Genomic DNA, 20,688 nt, shown 5'->3' with positions numbered 1-20,688 from the left:
TATATCATTGGTGTCCAGTCAGAGTCTACTATGTCACAATTACGTACATTTCACATTTTTCACAGTCAGTCCACGTGCCGGTGTTATTATTATTATTATTACTATTAGCAAATTATTGAGCATCATTTTTATTATTATTATTATTTTAGTTTTATCTTTTTTTTATCTTTTATCTTTTTCTTTTTTTTTTACAAATTATTGAGCAATCTAAAATGTTGAAAAATGCTTGTTATCTTTGACGATGCAATGTTAATGGTTGAACAGACATGCCATTTTGGTCGTCTCCTGAAAAGTGATGATTTTGGAGGTAGAAGTAATAGATATTATTTAATAACGTAGTTGGCGACAACAAACACTCCTGAAACGTGGCAGTTCAAAAATAGTTGATGCTTTACGTCTGTATTGAAGACGAACCAAAAAATTCTGAAATCTGTTTAGGCTGTAGTACCGCCCATTGTTACCAGAAGTTGGCTGACTATGTTTTGTTCATGTTCAAATCTGGAACAGACCGATTGTATTTGCGTGCATGTAAAAAAAATAATTAAAAAAATAAAATAAAAAATAAAATAAAAAATAAAATAAAAAAAAATAAATAAAAAATAAAAAAATAAAAAATAAAAAATTTAAGGTTCTCCAAATACATTCTAATCTCAAAGCCACAGCACATATACTTTAAGATTGATATTTGCTTGGGTAAATAATTGATCTCAAATGTGGGGGACTGCGTGAAGGACGGTAGCTTCTGCCCAAATTATAAAAGCATACTTTTTAGGTTAACTGAAGAGTCTACAAGTACAGTATATTGTCCGTATGTGTGAATGTGAATGATTGTTCGGTGTATTTGTGCTGTGCAATTGGCTGGCAATGAGCCGAGGGGATTTTGGTCCAGGGTATACCCTGCGCCTCTTGTACAGTCAGTTGGGATATGTTCCAGCTCAGCCGTGAGCTTTTTGAGAATCTTTTGTATTATCATATCGGATAATGATATCTATAAGAATAAAGACATAAATAATGTTTGCATTATTCAATTCCCTCACCAAATTAGGAAGTGATAAGGAATCGTATTGATCAAAAGTTTCATTAATGAAATCAGAATCACTGAATTCTTGTCAGTTCCAATTCATTTGGCCTGGACCCTATAGAAAATGGATGGAGGTGCGGGGACTTATGGTACTGCAGACGAAGGTAAAATATAATTTTGCTGTGTGTGTCTCATGCAAATTTGATGATGGGATATGAATGTAACTGCTTTATTCTTGCCATGCCACAGAGGGTGGGCTCCTTCTTCTCCACTGATAGAAAAAAAAAGTATGAACATTGCTAGTCAATGAGGTGGCTAATGGTTGTGCTAAAACTTTGGTTAATGCTAAATACTATTGCCCTTTGTTCACAGCTCAACAGCTGTAAACAAGTAAATACACTTAACCGGTACCGTGCTTGCTCCTTTTTCGCCTGTATTTGAAGCTGGCTGCTCTCGGTTGCCACAGGCCGCAGAGATTATTTTGCCTACATTGTTTCTTTACACTAACTGCATAGGAAACACTCACTGTGTGTTTTGTGTTTGTTTTGCTACAGCTTTGTGTGTGTGCGTGCGTGTGTGTGTGTGCGTGCGTGCGTGCGTGCGTGCGTGCGTGACCTGGTAAGTACATTCTCAACGCAGATTGGCTGTCACGATGCAATATGTGGCTTCTAATTTAAATTGACCAACTTGAAGGAATGTGCTCGACCTGACTCATGTCACCTCAACCACGTCAAACATGCCACCCGGGATGGATTCGCACCTATCTGCATGAACTGTATTGACTTGTATTGCTGAATTCGCATTCGGTCTGAACGTAGTATTACACAAACAATGTTAATGAGAAACAGGAAGGACTGCATATTTTTTTAGAGCAAATGCCCAATGTTTGCTTTCATTAACATTAATATATGAATTTATAACATTTGGAATTAGTTGGATTAATTAATTTCTCGTGCAGAGTTGGGAAAGTTGGAAAGTGCGGGTTTGACAACTAGTTTTCATGTGTAGCAAATGTACCCAGCCAATCAAAAATACATACTGTATATCCTCTTACGAAAAAACAAAAAACAAAACTGGGTTTCAGGCATAAGCGAGACCCAGCTGGCCGCTGCAGATTTTATGTTGCAGCATTACGGTAAGTGTGCGGTGTTCTATCAGCTGGTGTGCGGCAAAGACTACAGCAGACTGTAATTTACTCCCGATGGAGCACTTCAATCGCATTCGGCCACATTGCTCGGAGTGTGATGGGTGAATGTGTGGTGTCTATGTTGTGTACTTGGTATTAGTGCATAACTCTTTGACTGCCAAAAACGTTAAATAACGTTTAGTAAAATCCTATGGAGGAGTGCCAAAGACGTTAAAAGACGTTTTTTCAAAACAGAGGTGAAACTAACCATTTTCTATTGTTGATTACTGAAAAACGGAATAAGGTAGAAACAAACTTTTTTTTCTGATGAAAGATGAGAGTCCAATCTTTCATTTGGTAGTATGTGTGTTTCCATAGTCCAAACACGTAATTTTCTGTGGACCTTGAAAGATCAGTCAAAAATGCTTAAATCGGCTGGCACTGGCGACATCCCGTTTCTGAAAACGTCTGGCAGTCAAAGAGTTAATCAATTCTATTGCATCCAAATCTCACTCTTTCAATCACGCTGATGCAAAGAAGGCGTACTGTGCGTGAGCATGGAACAATAAAAAAAAGTGTATTAGAGATTGACTGCTTAGTAAGACTTGCACACTAACATTCTTTATGTACAGCCTTCTTAGCATTAAGTAATATCCAATAATTCAGTAATTTTTTCCTCAGTAATTTTTATTTTATGAACCAACCTACACATATGGCACATAGTTGAGCACCACCTAGTGACTTTGTCTAAGAGTTGCTCATGCATATTTCATAGTCACTATTTACAACTGTTCCTTTTCAGGATTCCATCACTAATGTTGCTTAATCAAAATGAGGGGGAATCTGTAGGTATCATAGGTCCACATCTTATCTCGAGACTAGCACAGATCTGTGGAATCAGATCAAACACTGACCGCTAGTAATCTATCCCCACATGATGTATGTGTGCGTACACATCAGTATTTGTCTCATAATCTCTTAGGAGCTGACCGTGATGCAGTAGCTTATCACACCTGAGAAGACCACAGATATTAAGAATGAAGAACAGCAAATTGTTGACGTTCAACAAACGTATGCTCAGTTAGTCACTATGAGCACATTAAGTCCATTAAAACAGTAGTCAGTGGACCACAGATTTTTCGCAAACCGACAACCATTCACTGCCGATGATTGTGGAAGGTCGGTGAATATTCTCGATCGGGACCTATATGCTCCACTACAAAAACAAAAATAATAAAAATAAAAGTTTTTTTTTTTTAATTATTATTATTATTATTCCATCTATCTGTGACTCTCTAACTTGATGTCATAAATGTAAATAGTTTTGAATAGTGCTTGAACAAATGACTAGTAGCATATTAACATTCAGACTGTTTAAAGAACATTTAGGAAACATTGCAACCTTGAACAACCCTGACATGAAATCAACATTCGTTAGCATCAGGCGTTAAAGTCGACATAAAGTGAAAATGAATGTTTTCTAAATTTGACACATCACAAAGAACAATTGTTATTTTGTTATGATGTCAGTGTTTAAAAGAAGGCCCCAAACTTGTCAGTAGCTCGACAAAACATGTATATGTAGATTCAAGCTATTTATTTTGGAAAATAAAAATATTGCTAAAACATAATATAGTGGTCAGACAATTTCTGTCAAAAACAAAAAATAAAATGATTCAAATGTAAATGGACTGAACCTCAACATCTCTTACCTTGGGGCCGCGTGGTGATTCTGGAAATGAAACTTCTTGGATGTCATTTTCACCTGCAAAATATATGCACAAAGAAATGGTGAATCAAAAATAAGCACTAACCATGTAAAATTTAATATGTCACTTGATCTTACATCTTTAACTCCACGAGGATGTCATGTCTTGCATCCTGAGCTAATGATCAAGACAGGATACTCTTCCAATTAAAATTATGAATGTACAGTACTGATAAAAACAGTAATCACGTTCCCTCAGCACTCACAAAAAGTTGTTTAAATTCATGAGATCATGGTGTTGATGTGCACAACAAGCACTGGTTGGATGCAGAATGAAAAGTGATTGTGACTTGAAACAACTAAAAGGAACTAGAATGAGCGGATGCCAAAACACTACATTTCGAGTACTGTGCTAAAACGAGTTGTGTTTTGCATAAAAGCTGCCCTTATGATAGAGAAGTTCATCTGAATTTGTATTACAAAAATGCTGAGACTTATTGTCTTGGTAGCAAATGTATCCACCCTGAAAGAGTTAGATTTAGATGCCATTATGAGTTGAACGTCCAACAAAGATTCTTCCTGAGGTATTTGGTTGGTCGCCATGGTAATTCCGGAACGAAAGGTTTCCTAGAATCTTTGTCCTTCCTCCTACTCTTTGTCGCGCTCCGTGCTGGAGCACGGCTGATCTTTTGGAAATTGCTTGGCCTGCCTGGGGTGTCTCACTGTAGCTCCCATCTGTTCAGACAACATGCACACAGAGCTATGCTGGCTCTCTGTCATAAACCTGCTCTTGCATTACCGCTCATCGGCAGACATTTTGGTTTTGGGAGGTTCACATTTCACTATTTTCCTAACCAGCAATGAATGTGTTTTACCTCATCAGGTGGACTATTAATTTGTTCTTAACTAATGAGCTAAACCGAGGCCAATGCAAGCTCAGATGTCTATGCATACAGGCACGTAGAAATCTAGGCCTCATTAAATCTGACTGTAGCGGGACCTTGCGATATGAGTTTTATTTGTTTATGTTCATATTTTTCTTTATTTACCTGCTTAATCTCTTTACCTGACAACCTGAGGGTTTATGTTACAGTAACAGAGCAACAAGAAAACATTTACAAATGCATATCGCTGACATCGGTCCAAAAACTCATAGGTTACAATTTGGTAAATTTCATATTTGATCAAAGGATTATACTTTTTAATCAGTCCTCAGGTGTGGGTGTCATTTTTACGACTTACTGACCAATTTGAAGTGTTGCGAATGGCATGCTCTCTTTGATGATGCAATGTTAATAGCCGGATGAACATGCTGTTTTGAAAAGTGACAATTTTGGATGTACAAGGTTTTGGCCAGACGCCATCTGTAAGTAAGTAATACATTCAGAGCTACGGTATTTAACATTAAGGAGTACTAATTGTATTTATTTACATTGCGTTTGATTACATTGAATTACATTTATACTGTCTTAGAGTTACATCCGCCGTTTAAGGGTAACTGTTATGCCATCTGTGAAATGAGTTTGACAACCATGTAAAAATCTAATCTCTTTCACATCACTTTAAAATACTGAAACTAATGACTCCGATGTGCCAAAAACACAAATTTGTGAAATGTATACTGAACAAAAATATAAACACTGTTATTTGTGCTTGTATTTTTTGTGAGTTGGACTCAAACATCTAAAATGTTTTCTACATACACAAAAGGCAATTTCCTTCAAATATTGATCACAAAACAATGTATTAGTGAGCATTTCTCCTCTGTCAACATAATCCATGTCAAAATGTATATATTATTTGGTTTATTTTTTTCTAAGTCACTTATTCTCTTTTTTTATAATGTTTGTATTTTATGTCTAGTACAATTGTGACTTTCTTGTGCTATTACAACTTCATTTCTCAATAGTATTTATTGTGTCTTTCTTATTTATTATAAAAATGAAACTTTTCCTTACAAAATCACTACTTTCTAATGAAATAACCTTTTTTTCCCCCTCATAATAAGACTTCACTGTCATATTCAATCAATAAAGACCTTACTAAGTGTCGACAAAAGCTGTCTGCAAGAAAAACAATAAAACACATTTTATTCATGCATGAACGTACACAAAGCCAAGGATGATTAAGTGCCTGGAATTAACAAAAGGCAGAGATCCATTATGTTTCCTCGCTCAACACATGCTCGAATCATTCAGAGCTCTAGGGGTTTTTCTTCAGTTCTGCATGGCACCATGAAGACCCAGATCAACACTATGCTTTTCTCCCTAAATAAGTTGCCAGCCTTATTAAGGGGTTCAATCAATGAACATAAGACCAGGGTCGACACAAGGTTTCCATCTTGTCATGGGAGTTGAGTGGCTACAATTTTAGGTGATTTACTGCCAGACACCAAGTACAGTAAAAAAGCAGTTTGGTTTTCAATAAGAAATGCAGACAGTGGCACATTTATCTCTAGATGTGTGCAGGATGTAATAAGGATTTTAGAACTCATGTTGGCACATATGTAGGTAAAGCTTATACAAGTTTTTCTGGCTATGGTGTTTCTGATTGTAGAGCTACAAAAGTGGCTTTGTCAAAATATGTCCCGTTTTAATCAATAAGCAATCCATTGATGGTTGTTGCCTCAATGAGCCTGGATGCCGTCATGTCAGACCTGGGCAAAGCAGGGACTTACACCAGAGTCGGGGGGGGTGCTTTTGCACCATCAGAAATTTATAAATCATCCCAAGCCCTCCTTGAGCACCGGGAGAGAGAAAAAAAAATCCTAGTGCCATGCCTGGGGCAAAGTACGACCCGCAGGCCACATCTGGCCCATCCACAGTTCCTGTCCAGCTCTTTCAGTGTTTATAAAACCGAAATGAATTACAATTACAATGTGGTGCTTTCATTTTGAAAGTTGTTATTCACATTTTGATGTGCATGTGTAAAAATGACCTGTGTTTTTAGTGTTGACAACTCAGCAACTTTGTGGCTATGTGCAGCTACTTAAGTGTCCCTCTCTCATGTTAGCAACATTCCCATTTCCTGCACATTGGAGTTCTAATTGGAGTCCCAATTAAGAACGCCTAATATGGGCTAGTTGTTTCTACTTATGTCAGCCGACTTTAAAAATATAGGTGAAAAAACTATGTTAATATGTGTATATATGTAATTCTAATTACTGTTTAAAACATTTCATAACATATTCCGTACACCTACCTTTTTGACACAAGTAGCAAATTATTACAATTATACAACTTATACAACATAGCTTTATATAAACACATAAAATTAATGGCAAACAATTGAGGTTAGCATGTTGGTACGGCCCTAGAAATCAGTTCCAGGCTCACATGGCACCAAAGGAAAATTAATTGTACACCCCAGGGTCATGTTGATAATATGTTAGCAATGACTAGCTCAATAAACAGGCCATCCATGGGTTTAATTCAATAACTGCTATCCAAATTTCAAACTATGACAGGGTGAGACTTGTGGATCGATGTGTATAAGCCACAGTTGCCCTCTCCGACATGCACAAGAGAGAAAGGCTACATCAAGTTCAACAGAAGTGTTTGCACTTTGACTGCAGTTCCCTTGGGCCTCAGTCATGGAGTGTGCTCATCCTCAACGTTGCATAGTGGATGCTGTTTTACAGGACATGTCAACTTGAGTGGTGTTGCACAACTTTATTTTAGCCGTTTTTCTTTAAGCAATGGAAATTAATGATATTGGTTAAGCAGTGGAAGAAATAATTGAAACCATTTCAAACATATTTCCTAGGTGCGGCGGCAATTACTTTGAGTGGGCGAAGAAGACGATCGTCCCTGATGTGATGCATCTTCCAACTTCGTTTTCAGAGATGTCTTTGGACTGGATGTCGTTTTGTCCGAACTGGGGGACAGCCGAAATTTGATCATATCCTATGAGGTAAATGTGTTAAACATTTAAATAATGTAGAAAAAGAGTAAGATCATCACAAATAATACATGTACATTAGAGCAGACAAAGGTGTACCTGTTCATCCTTGACAGATAAAAATTAAATGATGAATGAATGCTTTATTCAGAGGCTGCATTTAGCTGGGTTCATAAAAAAATAATACCTCCCTAGTCCCTTCAACCTCTCTAGATACACGTGCCACTTATGCGGATGCCCCAAGCACCATCATGGTATAAAACCAAGTGTTGGACTTTGTGTTCTGTGCTATATTCTCTGATTGCTCAATCTGGTGTGGCTTAACGAAAACATTTAAGAAGTGAACACTTTTATGTACCTGTACCTTCGCTTTCTGGTAAATCATTTCAGCATTTCTTTACGATAGTGTGTTACCTGAATTGTGCCTGAAGTTGAGGGTGGTGCAGCGCTCTGAGTTCGGGCTGAGTTGTAGACCATGACTCCGAAAGGGTTTGGCTTTGAATTCCCTTGCAGAACCAGCTGTGTCTCTTCTCCCTTCCAGCCTGTCTGCTCCTGGAACGGGCACAACATTGCCCAACGGAGGCATTGCAGGAAGGCTGCCCGGGATGTTGACGTGGCAGACAGCTGTGTCATGGGAGAAGACACATCAACACAGAAATGAGCAACACTGAAATCAATAAGCTCACTCTTCTTTTGATGAGGAACACCTGCAGGATGTAAGTGACACAATCCTGTATTAAAAAATTCCGTGTGGAAGATAATAATACTGTCATGGCTGACATGCTGATTGAACAATCAGTTAATTGTTATACTGTACTGAGAGCTCTTTATGATATTTTGACCACCCATACAGTATAGCTTGAAGTCCATGTAAAGTGAAAATATAAAGGTCTCATAAATTCTACAAAATTGAAAGAATTAATGAAAGCCAAGTACATACAATTGCACTCCAAAATCATAAAATGATAAATGGGATGGTAAATCGACTGAACTTACACCATACGGTGCTCAAAGCACTTTACAATGTGTCAAACATTCATTTTACATGCACAGTCGTACACCAATGGTTGGCTTCCGCCATGCAGGTTGCTGCCAGGTCCCACTGGGAGCAAATGAGGGTATGGTGTCTTACTCAAGGACACTTTGGCGTGGTCACCAGGTTTGAGGAGCGATCCCACAACCTTTGTGTTGGGAGACAACCCCTGTCACAGAGCCATGAAAAATGCATGCAAAATTAGAGCCCTCCTCCCAGCGGTCAGACGCTGTGGGCATGTCCATTCACTGTGCTGAAAACATTATATACTAGGCTCTTATCTGTCACTAAAATAAGTTCCTGAACACGTACAATTGTTTGTAGTGTGAGCCACAGGTTGAATAAAGTGTGTTTTTGCCGCCGTTATGATAAACAGTTTTCAAGTGTCTCTGTTATATGGCCCACCACACACCCAAAACCAGTGAGGTGGTGAATAATTGGACAACAATGAAGCCGGTACGAAGGCTAGCTCGCTAGCTTGTTAGCTCGGCCAAATATGGATGGGAGTTGGTGCTTGCCAATCAGTCAGCGGGCTAGCGAGCGGATCGGTGGAGCAGGTCGTCTGTAAAGACGGCGTTCAATACTTCTACAGTGGAGGAGAGCCAACTAATGCCAGGAAGCCCAAGTGCATAGCATACGTAGGCTTGATTTTAGCCAGGCCCAAAACAACAACAACAACAATAATAAAAACAATAATAAAAACAATAATAATAATAATAATAATAATAATAATAATGCATCAGATTTATATAGTGCGTTTTGGACACTCACAAATGTTTGACAATGGATACATTATTCACATACTCACACATTCACGCTATAGTGGTGGTAACTGCCCTGGGGCAGACCTACGGAAGCGTGATTGCCAGTGTGCGCCTACGGCCCCCCTCCGACCACCACCAAACAATCACAACTTCCATAAACCAGCGCAAGTGGCACTGGAGGCAATGTGTGCGGAGTGTCTTGCCCAAGGACAAAACAACACATGACTTGGGGAGAGCGGGAATTGAACAGCCAACTTTCCGGTTACTGGACAACTGGCTCTATACCCCTTGAGCCATGAACAAAACAAATCCAAATAACTGAAATAGTGAAAGAGGTTAATGCTATATCGCAATAATTCAGTATTTTTTTGCATTAAATTTTTGGATAGGAACTATTTCAGGACAAAAACGAACCTGATACCCCAGGACTCGGACTAGGACTAAAATTTACACATTCAGCAATCCGATGCATCATGCATTATTTCCTGAGGAATAAAGCAAATGTTGAAAATTGGTTTCACTTGCAATAACAACAAAATCCAATATTTTTTTTATCTTGATCTGCAGCAAAATGCATGGCCCAGTCCGTGATTGCTGTAGATGGCAGGTGAGATCTTTAAACTGTCACATTTTCCACAGTATACAAGTTGCAGATGAAACATAGTTTACTGTGCATGCAACTAAACCTGACAATAAGTAAAGGCGTATCACAACTTTGCGGCGGTCTGTAGTTCGACCTGAAGCCGTGTACTCTGTAAAAGAGATGGATTACTGAATTAGTTGTTGACGGAAAACTAATATTGCTTAATTTGATCGACAGTATACATATGCCTCTCCACGCTGATGCCACCTCTGGAGGCAAACCAGTCAGAGAAGCTTCATTACACCCTGCCAAGGCAACAAACGGCCTCCAAAACTGTCTGCCGTCCGCGTTTCAACTGTAGAAAACCTTGACAGATCGTGACGAACAACATAGCATGACCCCGTCACAACATGACAGGCCGGGAGTAAACATACAGGCATCCCTTGTAAACCACGGGCCAAAAAGTAGTGCACCTTTGAGCTTCTGGGACTCAGCAGATCCATCCTTGAAAATGGCTTGCAAACAGAGGTAAAAAAAAAAAACAAAAGGGCCGAAATGGCTGCTGGGAACATATTGGAAACGCAGCCTTAGGGTCGTAGGTGAACTGGAGCCTGTGGACTTAGGGCAAATGGCGGTGGATACCCAGTACTGGTTATCTGTCAATCACAGGGCATACAGTATAAAACAAACATTCACATTAACATTGATTATGGGGGGGGAATTGGGTTTTTAATTAACCAAACATGTGCACAGTAAATTCTGTAGAGTAAATTGTTCTCTATTTACAGTGGGACCTAATAGACTCAGTTTTAGAGTAATATTAACACTTGGAAGAGAGTAAAATAAAGAATTGAGGGAAAAAATAAAAGTCACTCAAGTGTTGAGGAACAAACTCACGATCTTCAGCTTGGGAGACAGCCGATTTACTCCCTGAGCCACGCAGCTCTTGCTATGTGTTAGTATATCGCTCGTGTCAGCTGGAATCTTCCTAACTCCAAGAGACCAAAAATACATATCCCTGTATTTTAAACTACTCCACATACATTTTTATGAAAACAGTCATATGTATACACAAGTAATATTTTTATTATGCTGGATAACAAAAATGTTTTCTTCTTATTGTAAAGACGCCTGCAACAATATCTTTTTTTTCTTTTCTTTTTTTTAGCATACCCTTCCTACACAACATGAGTCCATGTAAAAAAAATTCAGGGAGCCAGCACCGCTGCTAACGAATTATCACAATTGAAGCATTTGTTATATTAGCTGTAACTACGTTTGAGCGCAACAGTCACAATTAAACTTGGCAGGCATATCCTCAATTGTCGAGAACAGTTTAATTAAATAGTACAATCCTGAGTGCTTCATTACAACAAGGACAAACAAGTGATGTTTATTTCAAATTGATATTTAGCCTGAACTAAGACAAAAAATAATTAATTCTTGCCTATAATACAATCATCAACATTGAGTTCATAAAATGTGACACATTCTAGCGCCGCATTAAACACATCTCTAATGGCACAGCCTTGTGTTTACAACTCTTTCTGTAATTGATAGTATGAAACTACAGCCCACATTCAGATGTGAAAGGCTAAATTTTTTAAACTGCAGTCATTGCTTTTCACTCTCTGTATAGAGAACCGGTAATCTAGGTCACACATAGACTTAAGGAAAGATTTATTGTGGATGAATATGGTTTACAGTATGATCCATTGCCCCTCTATTTTAAAAAAAAATCATTGGGAAAGAAAGAAAGAAAGAAAGAAAAGGGGAGTGGAAAAAAAGCCTTTAGCTTTAAATCCTCCACAGGGGACCCCAGGCTTTTGCTGAATCGATTAATAAGATGGTCAGCTTCATACAAGTTTAATCAATCACAGGTAGAATACACAGGGTGCAGAATACACAAGGATCCTTATCGTGCCCATTGTTCAAAACAAAGTAAAACCCATAATGGTGCACTCAATACTTTCAGTTCCCTTGAGTCTGTTTCATTGCATGGAACCAAGAATCCTATGTTACAGGTCATTAGTTATATTTAAAAAATAAATTAAAAAAATAAAATAAAATAAAAAATTGGATGGCTGACTGCCATGCAATCACTAGTGCCGTCGGTGATCCTCACATACTGTTGATGCCAGCATGTGTCCTTTTATGTGCCACTGTACTACCAGTCCGTAAAAAGAAAACATCACCTCTCTACATGCATAAGAATGTTTTGATAGGACAAAAAGAAGCATTTGATATTGTCAGCCACAGATGAATGGGACATATCACCAGTTTTTGTTTACTCAGTATAAATAATACACATACAATGTTGTGCTTTGCTTCAGACAACCAATTGTCTTGACAATTAGGTTTCAATCGCAAATGTTAATATACCTGAACCATTAGGCACCCTGATATCATTTTCAGTTGACAGCAAGGTTAAACTAGTGAGGGTGCACATTGCACAGAACAACAACGTTTGACTTGACCTCCCCGTTCAAGACTATGTGCATTATAAGCCTTTATGAGCCGAAAAAATTGCTACGGTTTATCAATGTTATAGCGCTAAGGAACACGAAGGAATCAACCTCTAACAAGGACCATTTTTTAATGGCCATTTGTTTGTTAATTAGCAAGATTACGCAAAACCTATTAAAGTTAATCTCAAAAAGGTGCACAACCAACACTTTCTTTTACTTTCTTTATTTTGCCTTTTCCTGTGAGCACTGCATGAATCCATCCATTCTATCCATGGGCAAGAAGGAGGAGGGGTACACCCTGGGCTGGTCACCAAGCCCATCGGAGGGCAGATAATAGTTAAACAAGCATTCACACTCACATTTACACCAATAAACAATTAAGAATCTTAAATGAATCGAATATACATGTTTTTGGAACATGCAAATTCCACACAGCAAAGCCAGAGTGAAGATTCAAACCCAAATCTCAGAATGTGAGGCATACAATAACTATTTTGCCTAATGCATGAATCCTTATAACAAAACTTTAGGTGTATGCAAGAGCTATGTATGGATTAAGACATTCAATTTGGTAATCATCTAAAATATCATTAGTGAAATACTCTCCCCAGTGACTTGCTAATTGCTGCCAAGTTTAAAAAGACAGGTATATCAAATGTTTCATATGAAACATACTGGCACTTTCACTCAACCAAATAAAAAAAAAAAATCACTATTTATTTATAGACCACCCACTGACTGCATGAAAATGGACTGAAAGGCCATCATCCAATGACAGACAGTATTTTCAGACCATATAAGAAGTCAGAACTTTAATATATAAAACATGCTGACTGAGTCAATGGATGCTATAAAATGCTTTTTGTGGGTACCAAAATGTGATCAGACCCATATAAAAGGAAGATGTTTGAGGTGATGCACAAATACTGGAAGCCATTATACGTAGATGATCCAGAGTCTCCATGGAAACTAAAGAGAAGCTATTCTCTTTATTTCAACGCTAGAAAACCATCACGATGATTTCCAAGCTGTTATTCTGTCTGTTTGTTTACATCTGATGAGACTCTCCAGTGCTTCACGCAAATTAAGTAGCAGTGAATTGCAGATCAATAGTCAATTCCTATGGAGAGGTTGTTCGCTTCAGACGATAATTTGACCCCAAGTAGCAAAAGCAAAACTCTTTCACTGAATTGGAAGAGCAGAAATATACAGCAGCCATAAAAGCAGATCACAGCACTGCCACGGTGAAAAGCACTTTCTGTTGTTTAATAGCGTGGTTTAAGATTAACACGACACGCCGTATGAAGCATTTCACATGCATGTGATCAAATGTCAATATTTTTGGAAAATTGTCATGGCACGCATGGAAAGACGTTAAAAATCCCAAAGACCCCCGACAGTGTCATACATGTTTCAAGCCTAGCAGAAAATGAAGCATGAGCAACGTGACTGTCTAGCACATGAGTGAATATTCCTCTTGTATTATTCAATGAATATGCTGCTGTGTAGGAGTGATTCGGGGGCAGAAATGCTGGCTGAGCTCTAAGTGAATGAGAGAGACAAAGCACCAATCGGGAGCCCTTTCTTCATGGATGCCTACAGCCTTGGAAAGAGCTTTTATCTGTCCTACCCTTATCGCAAACGTTCAGTATCCCGATCATCAGAATGAGAGAACAGCTTCATGTTCGACACTTGCACGGAGAATGTAAGTGAGAATATGAAGGGGGAAATGGCCTGTGAGCTAATCTTACACATTTTCACACCAATGCTATATCTCTTTTAAACATGCATTACATGTACATCCATGACTGCGATCAAGCAAGGAATAACTTATTCATGATCAACTGGAGGGATCTTTCAAAAGCAGTGTAGCCACACGGAAAGGGAAAGACAATGGGAAAAAATAAAGAATATCCCTTTGAGAAGAAAAGCTTATAGCGGCACGAATCCGCTATCCATTTCAACGCCTAGTTTTTGTACTTGGGAATGATGTGATCTACATATGAACTGCATAAACCTCGGAGAGCTTGGGGTATGAAACAACAGGATTAAAGGAATCTCACAGGGACTCTTTAGTTGTGGTTTCAGCAAACAAACAGGGATAAGAGTTTCATTCAAAAACAGGGTGAAATTTGCATGCAGGCATGTAATCCATGCGCACACAGTCCTCGTTTAGTCACACACAAAAGCTGGAGGATGACAATGAGAAGTTGCGCGAGTGGAGGTGGTGCTTAATGGCATTATGATCTACAAAATATACTGTAGGAGGTAGTACACTGACGCTCGCACGTGTTGGTTTGAAGGAGTCGACTCATCCACAAAGTTACTCGGTAAGTCTCATTTTCTTGTGACACAACAGGTACCGACAGCCATCAATCATATATGTCTGTGGCTGTAAAATACAGTGAAACCTAAACTGCCCTAAAATGGATGTCGTTATGCATTATCTGTTATGATACAGCAGAGGTGAGAGCAAGTCAAGTCTTTGCCTTCAAGTTTCAAGCAAATATGCAATATTTCATACAAACATTCAATGTAAACTAATGAGCTGTGTTATATCAAGTTACATTTAAGTATCTGCTAAAACAGTTAACCCAACTTGTTGATGCAAGGAATGCATCTTTAAAAATTGTGAAGGACTCTACATTTATGTCAAGTATTTAATAAATTATAGCCAAAGTGGTCACAAGTCCTAAAATTGGTGATTCTTCTATTGAGATGAGAATCCAACTGGAATCTCATGAATAAGAAGCAAATGTGGTAACTCTATTACAAAAAAACATGCAGAACAGCCAAACAACACAACACAAATAATCTTAATAGCATTCAGTACAGCCACATTGTCCATCCCATATGCAAAATCAATTGCAGTAAAAGTATCATGAAAATATATCATGGCTGTTGAGACATGGTTGGGAACAAAGCAGTGGAGTGAAGAAGTGGTAACTTATCACAGAGGGGCATCAGCACCAGGAGCCGCTTCAAGCTCAAACCCAAAGAGACGGAGCTGCATGTGGCCATTTCGCCTTAGACAGACAGAGAGAGGTCTCAATTAGACCACAGGCAAAAAAAACTCAGACCAAAACTTCCTCCTTGCCTTGAGAGCAGTCGACACCCACAGCGACACATATGCATAACTGCCAATTGAACATTTTAACCTTTCCAAAAGGTCGATAATTACTTTTAGAACCACAAGTTTAAAAAGTGTTCTCCATGAAATACTGTACATATGTTAAAATGCTCTATTCAACATTTGCTCCAAAAAACATGTTGAAAATACAACTGCAATTTAGGCCTATTCCACAAAATACTGTACTATACTACTTCATGTAGAACAGTGTCTAGCTCCAGATAAGGTCATCAGACAATAATGTTTCAGACACAGTCGGTGGTGCTACTGAAATGATATATATAAGGGACCGCCGCCCAATGATTGCATGAGCAGTGCCTGACAATCTAACCAATCACCATAAAAGTAGGAGGGACTACTACAGGGAATGAATAACTGCTGTCTACAGCATGTTATCTACCTGATACCTTGATTTTTAATGATTCATTAATAAAGACATGCAGCTTGAGATAACAGATGATTTTCTAATCCGTGTTCCAAGGGAAATTTGGACATCTGGACACCCCTCGTAAGATCACTCACATTCCTAGTATGTTTAAACAACAGTCCCAGAATTTTGATGATGGAAAAGCTGTGAGTGTTTTAGCACCGTGGCTAATGTTAGCTGCTAGCACGAGCTGTAGATTGACTGGAAGCCTCTTTGTTTGCTGTGATCGAGCATCCCAGTGCCATGTCAGATGGACATGATGTAGTTGAAAGCCGTTAGCTACGTGGATGATGAGTGAGCAGAACAAGCAGCGAGTCAAGATGAGATAGATCGAGGTTGAAGAAAATGCTCTTGATCGCTGATACCGCTCATTCTCAAAATAACCGAGGATCAGATTCATTTCATTTTTATTTATCATTTCCTATGGCAAAACATGTTTTTGGATCTAAACAAAGATAAACCACTCCGCAATGGATTTTGTTCAAACTTTGAGATTGTTTGAAGGCAGCATTTTACATAATTGTAGAAGTTTGAATTAAATACTTTAAACCAGGTGTGTTGTTGGTCTTTATGTTGGCCTCAAAGTGATCAATAGCCAGTCCCCCCTAAAAATGTATTAACTGTCACTAGCCAGTTCCCCCAAAAATAAATTGACTGTTGAGCAGAGTATCAGCATATACTGTACATACAGTAGAACCTCGAGTTATGAACAATACTTATCACAAACTTTTCAAGTTATGGGAAAATGTACCTCAATTTCAAACGGTTCGATTTACAAACGGGGTTACCGATCAAATTAAGTTTGTAGGTTGACTTACCACAGCATGTATGTACATAGATTGTATATATTTTTTGTTTTGTTTTATTTTTTAAACAGTGATTATTTTTTACTCAGAAAAGAACGCAGAATCTTGTTATAGTGCACTTGTGGAGGAATCGGAATAGACAACAACAGCCTACGGCAAAACAAGGAAGCACCAACATTTCTCATAAAGTTGCACTGAAAACAATAACAGGCAATGTATAATAGTTCCAACAGGCAAAGCATTTGCAAGGGGAAGAATCCATCAACCTTGTTTGGAGATTTAAAATACAATGTTTCAGCATCTCCAGGCAAAAAAAATAACATTTGGCAGGCTGGGAATAAAGACCTCGTGTCTGTCACCTGGAGCCCAAAAAAAAAAGTCATCAGACATAAAGGACAACAGGAAAATGGAGCAAAACCATCCAAAGGTGACAGACTGTGAATTTTGAGTCTTACACAGCTGAAACTCCATTATCCCCGAAAATGGAAGGAAGAGGGAAGAAAGTCATAAAAAGTCCAATATTCGCCTACAAGCTCAGCTATGACTTGCTCCTAAAGAAAGTGACATCACTAATGTTCAATATAAAACTATACAGGGATGGAACTGGTTGCATCTTTTGTTTTTGAAAGCGGAAAAGTTTGCCGAAAGAAGACGTCAAGCTGTGGCTTTGTGTTGGAGAAAATGATAAGACACGACACAACGAAGGGTTTCCTAGAGCACAGTGTGAATTAATTCTAAATTAGGGGGATGTGAGCACTGATGGAAGACAAGGGCTTCACAGTTATTACTATTACCGCATGTCTGTTGGGTTCTTCAAGTCATTATTTCAGTCCAGAAGCCTGCAGCAGGCGCCAGCCCAGAGCTCCTACACAACTGTACAATGAGAAGGCCTGGAGGGAGGGAGCCAACACGCGCTGAGATCATTAACTTAAGAGCACTAAACCATTCACATTTTCATCCATCTGCATGAGTAGTCCAAATGAAGCCAGCAGGCTATACTGTGCCGGGAAAATTAGACCTTGCCTTCGATCACTGCTTCAAGGACACTCTTGCAGGGCATGTTTAATGTTTTTACTTCATTAGAATATGCAAATAATTTTGAAAATGTGAAAAAAAAAAAATACAGACTGAAAACAATGACCCCATCGACAATCACTAATGAGATCTTTTAAGAAATAAAATGGTACGAATGCTTAATACATTATTCAAATCTAGTCATCTTCAAATCAAAGTACTTTTTTGTTTCTATTTTTAAAACTTCATGTTATGTTTCTTTGTTTATAACACCAATAATGTTTGTGGGTCATGTTGACCCGCTGCAAGTCGTTGGTCTAAGCATACCCATATCGCTCTATCAAAATTCTATACAGTTCATCCAACATTACTAAGACTTGAAGAGCCCCCACAATCACTGTGTATGTATCCTTGGGCGAGAAAATAAAGGTCAAATATTTGATGACTGCAACAGCAATCAAGCTGGAGCTGGAGCTCACCGCTGTTTTGATGCCGTGTTTTTCTTCAAGTGGCAGTTAGCAGTGTATCATTTCTGTCACGTGTTATTGCTTTCCTACCAGCGCCATAGCGCAGAGTGCCTGTTGCATTTATTGTTGGTCATTTGTCTTCACCTGTACTGAGTTTTGTCCTACGTTATGCCTAATCCAAGTGAGTCATTATAGCAATTGTGCAAAAGGGGCACGATAAGTCAGTGATTTAACTTACACAAAGTGCACCAGGGTCCCATTTGGTGTGGAAATGTCATGGCTATAACTTATGCAGACTGTAGTTAGGTTTTGCAATTTTAACATGATGCAGACACAGGCTACAAAAGTGGGAGGGAAAACGAACAAATCCACAAGTAGATAGTTAAGTACTTGGAAAACGAGAGGAAAGCAGTACCAAGAGACCTTACGTGTTAATTTGCTTTAAAACTGCACAAGGGATAGCAGATTGACAGTTAACAGTGTAAACTGATTTTTCGACAGATGTTCAAGCCTCAGATGGCTTCAAAACGCCACCAGCCACTTTGTAAAACTGCCGTTATCATTCAAGTCGCGATTTAAGATCCTCCAGAGTGCGGGCACGACCTCAGTGTGAGGTGACCATCCACAAAGCAGCCATTCGATGTGCAAACATTATCGCCACTGTCTGTCTAGTTTCTAGGGGGGTGCATCCGTCTGGAGAAAGATGGCACTGCTGGCAGACTGTGACAGGGTACGACTCACTCTGGGCCTATCGTGAGGGGAGATTGATGTACTCCTCAGTAGGGGGAGAGCTGACATTCATTTTAATTAGGCAGGCGAAATATTGTCTCTGCGGCATATATATAACCTCCCCTGCCTTGTAACTCAACTTTTCCTCTTGATGTACGAAAGGAAAAAAATTGTGCCTTGAGGTAGGATTGACCGCCGAGGAATGAGCCACAAATCAACTAAATATAACTTTCAAATACCGATGACATTACCGTGCTTAAGCTGTTTGATTAACATTTAATTAACATTTACGTGGCATTTCACATCAGAGGCAAACAAAGGTATAACAGCTTCCTTTGAATACAAGGTCAACAATGATCAGGTGGGAGGGTTTTGCAATGGATGCAGTGAGATATGTGGTCAAGAAAAACCGAGACAAATATGGAGATCGGGGGTTTGGGGTAATCATAATAGTAAACAGGGAACTTTAATGAGTATGTTATTGTGGAAGGTGTTCACTCAGCAAACATCATTAAGACCTGCAGGGCCTCTACGATCACTGCACGTACAAACACGCAAAAGTATTTACACGCACAACCAAGAACATACTGCACATATTACAGAAAAGTGGCAAAAAAACACCACAATCTACACAGCATGTATCTGTCGCCAGACAATTAAAATCCAAACAATTGTCTATGTGGCCCAGAGGAGAGGCTGTTCACAAACACCTTTAATAAACTCAGCCTCTAGCCATGTCATGGCATACGTCTCCACACCAACCCGTGTGTCGATCAACCAATCGATCGCAGCTATTTGGGCAGGGGGAAAAAAGAGCGGCAAAGAAAAATTTAAGGGAATTCGTTAGGGGTGTGCGTGTCTCCTCAAAAGATTATTTGGTTTTTGATGCGCGGGGAGTGAAACGATTCAAGGACAGTTCAATTTGAAAGTTGAATGATTCAATTTGGATCAACTTAGTGGGATTACGATTCGATATGGCACAGCTCAGTTTGGCAGGGTATGATGTAATGACTTTCTTGTTGTCATTCTCCATGCATTCAAATGAACTACTGTAATCTCTCTAATAAAACAATCCAATGCGTACCTGGATATATTACAAAGTAGAACGATTTGGTTGGATTTGTTGTACTTTGTAAATCACAAAACGATTTTTTGGTTCAAACTGGATTTTGGTGCACCCAAACTATTGAGATAAACTGACATTTCTTGAATTAGTTGGTAATACTTACAAGTTCATCAGTTAAATTATTGGTATTATAAATACAACTATACATGTAATACATTGGACTTTACACCGATCTGATGGGCTGGATCGGGATCAGACGATATTTTGCATTTTTTTCAAAACCGGTGATCGGCTGTAATGTCTTAAATTGCCAGATCAAAAGAATTTATTTTTCTTCATGCATTTCAATTGCCGTCAATTATACGTGGATTTTCGCTATTTGTGGGTTCCTATCACCCGCTAATAGCGGAAGTCAACTATTAAGTGAAAGTAAAAGTAAAAATGTG

General features: G+C 38.7%; 1 protein-coding gene across 2 annotated transcripts in view; it reads right to left on the bottom strand.

Annotated features, from left to right (window-relative positions):
* nphp4 (nephronophthisis 4) overlaps positions 1-20,688 on the bottom strand; it is a 135,914-nt gene that overhangs the window by 63,049 nt on the left and 52,177 nt on the right. For both annotated transcript variants that reach the window (XM_077549301.1, XM_077549309.1), the window contains exons 9-11: positions 8,170-8,379; positions 7,637-7,760; positions 3,860-3,912 (exon numbers count right to left, since the gene is read on the bottom strand). In XM_077549301.1, the coding sequence (XP_077405427.1) occupies positions 3,860-3,912; positions 7,637-7,760; positions 8,170-8,379 (387 nt within the window). The remainder of the gene's footprint in view (positions 1-3,859; positions 3,913-7,636; positions 7,761-8,169; positions 8,380-20,688) is intronic.

The sequence above is a fragment of the Vanacampus margaritifer genome, chromosome 1 (assembly GCF_051991255.1).
Source record: "Vanacampus margaritifer isolate UIUO_Vmar chromosome 1, RoL_Vmar_1.0, whole genome shotgun sequence".
NCBI classification, from domain to species: Eukaryota; Metazoa; Chordata; class Actinopteri; order Syngnathiformes; family Syngnathidae; genus Vanacampus; species Vanacampus margaritifer.
This window is presented reverse-complemented; position numbering and strand designations above follow the sequence as displayed.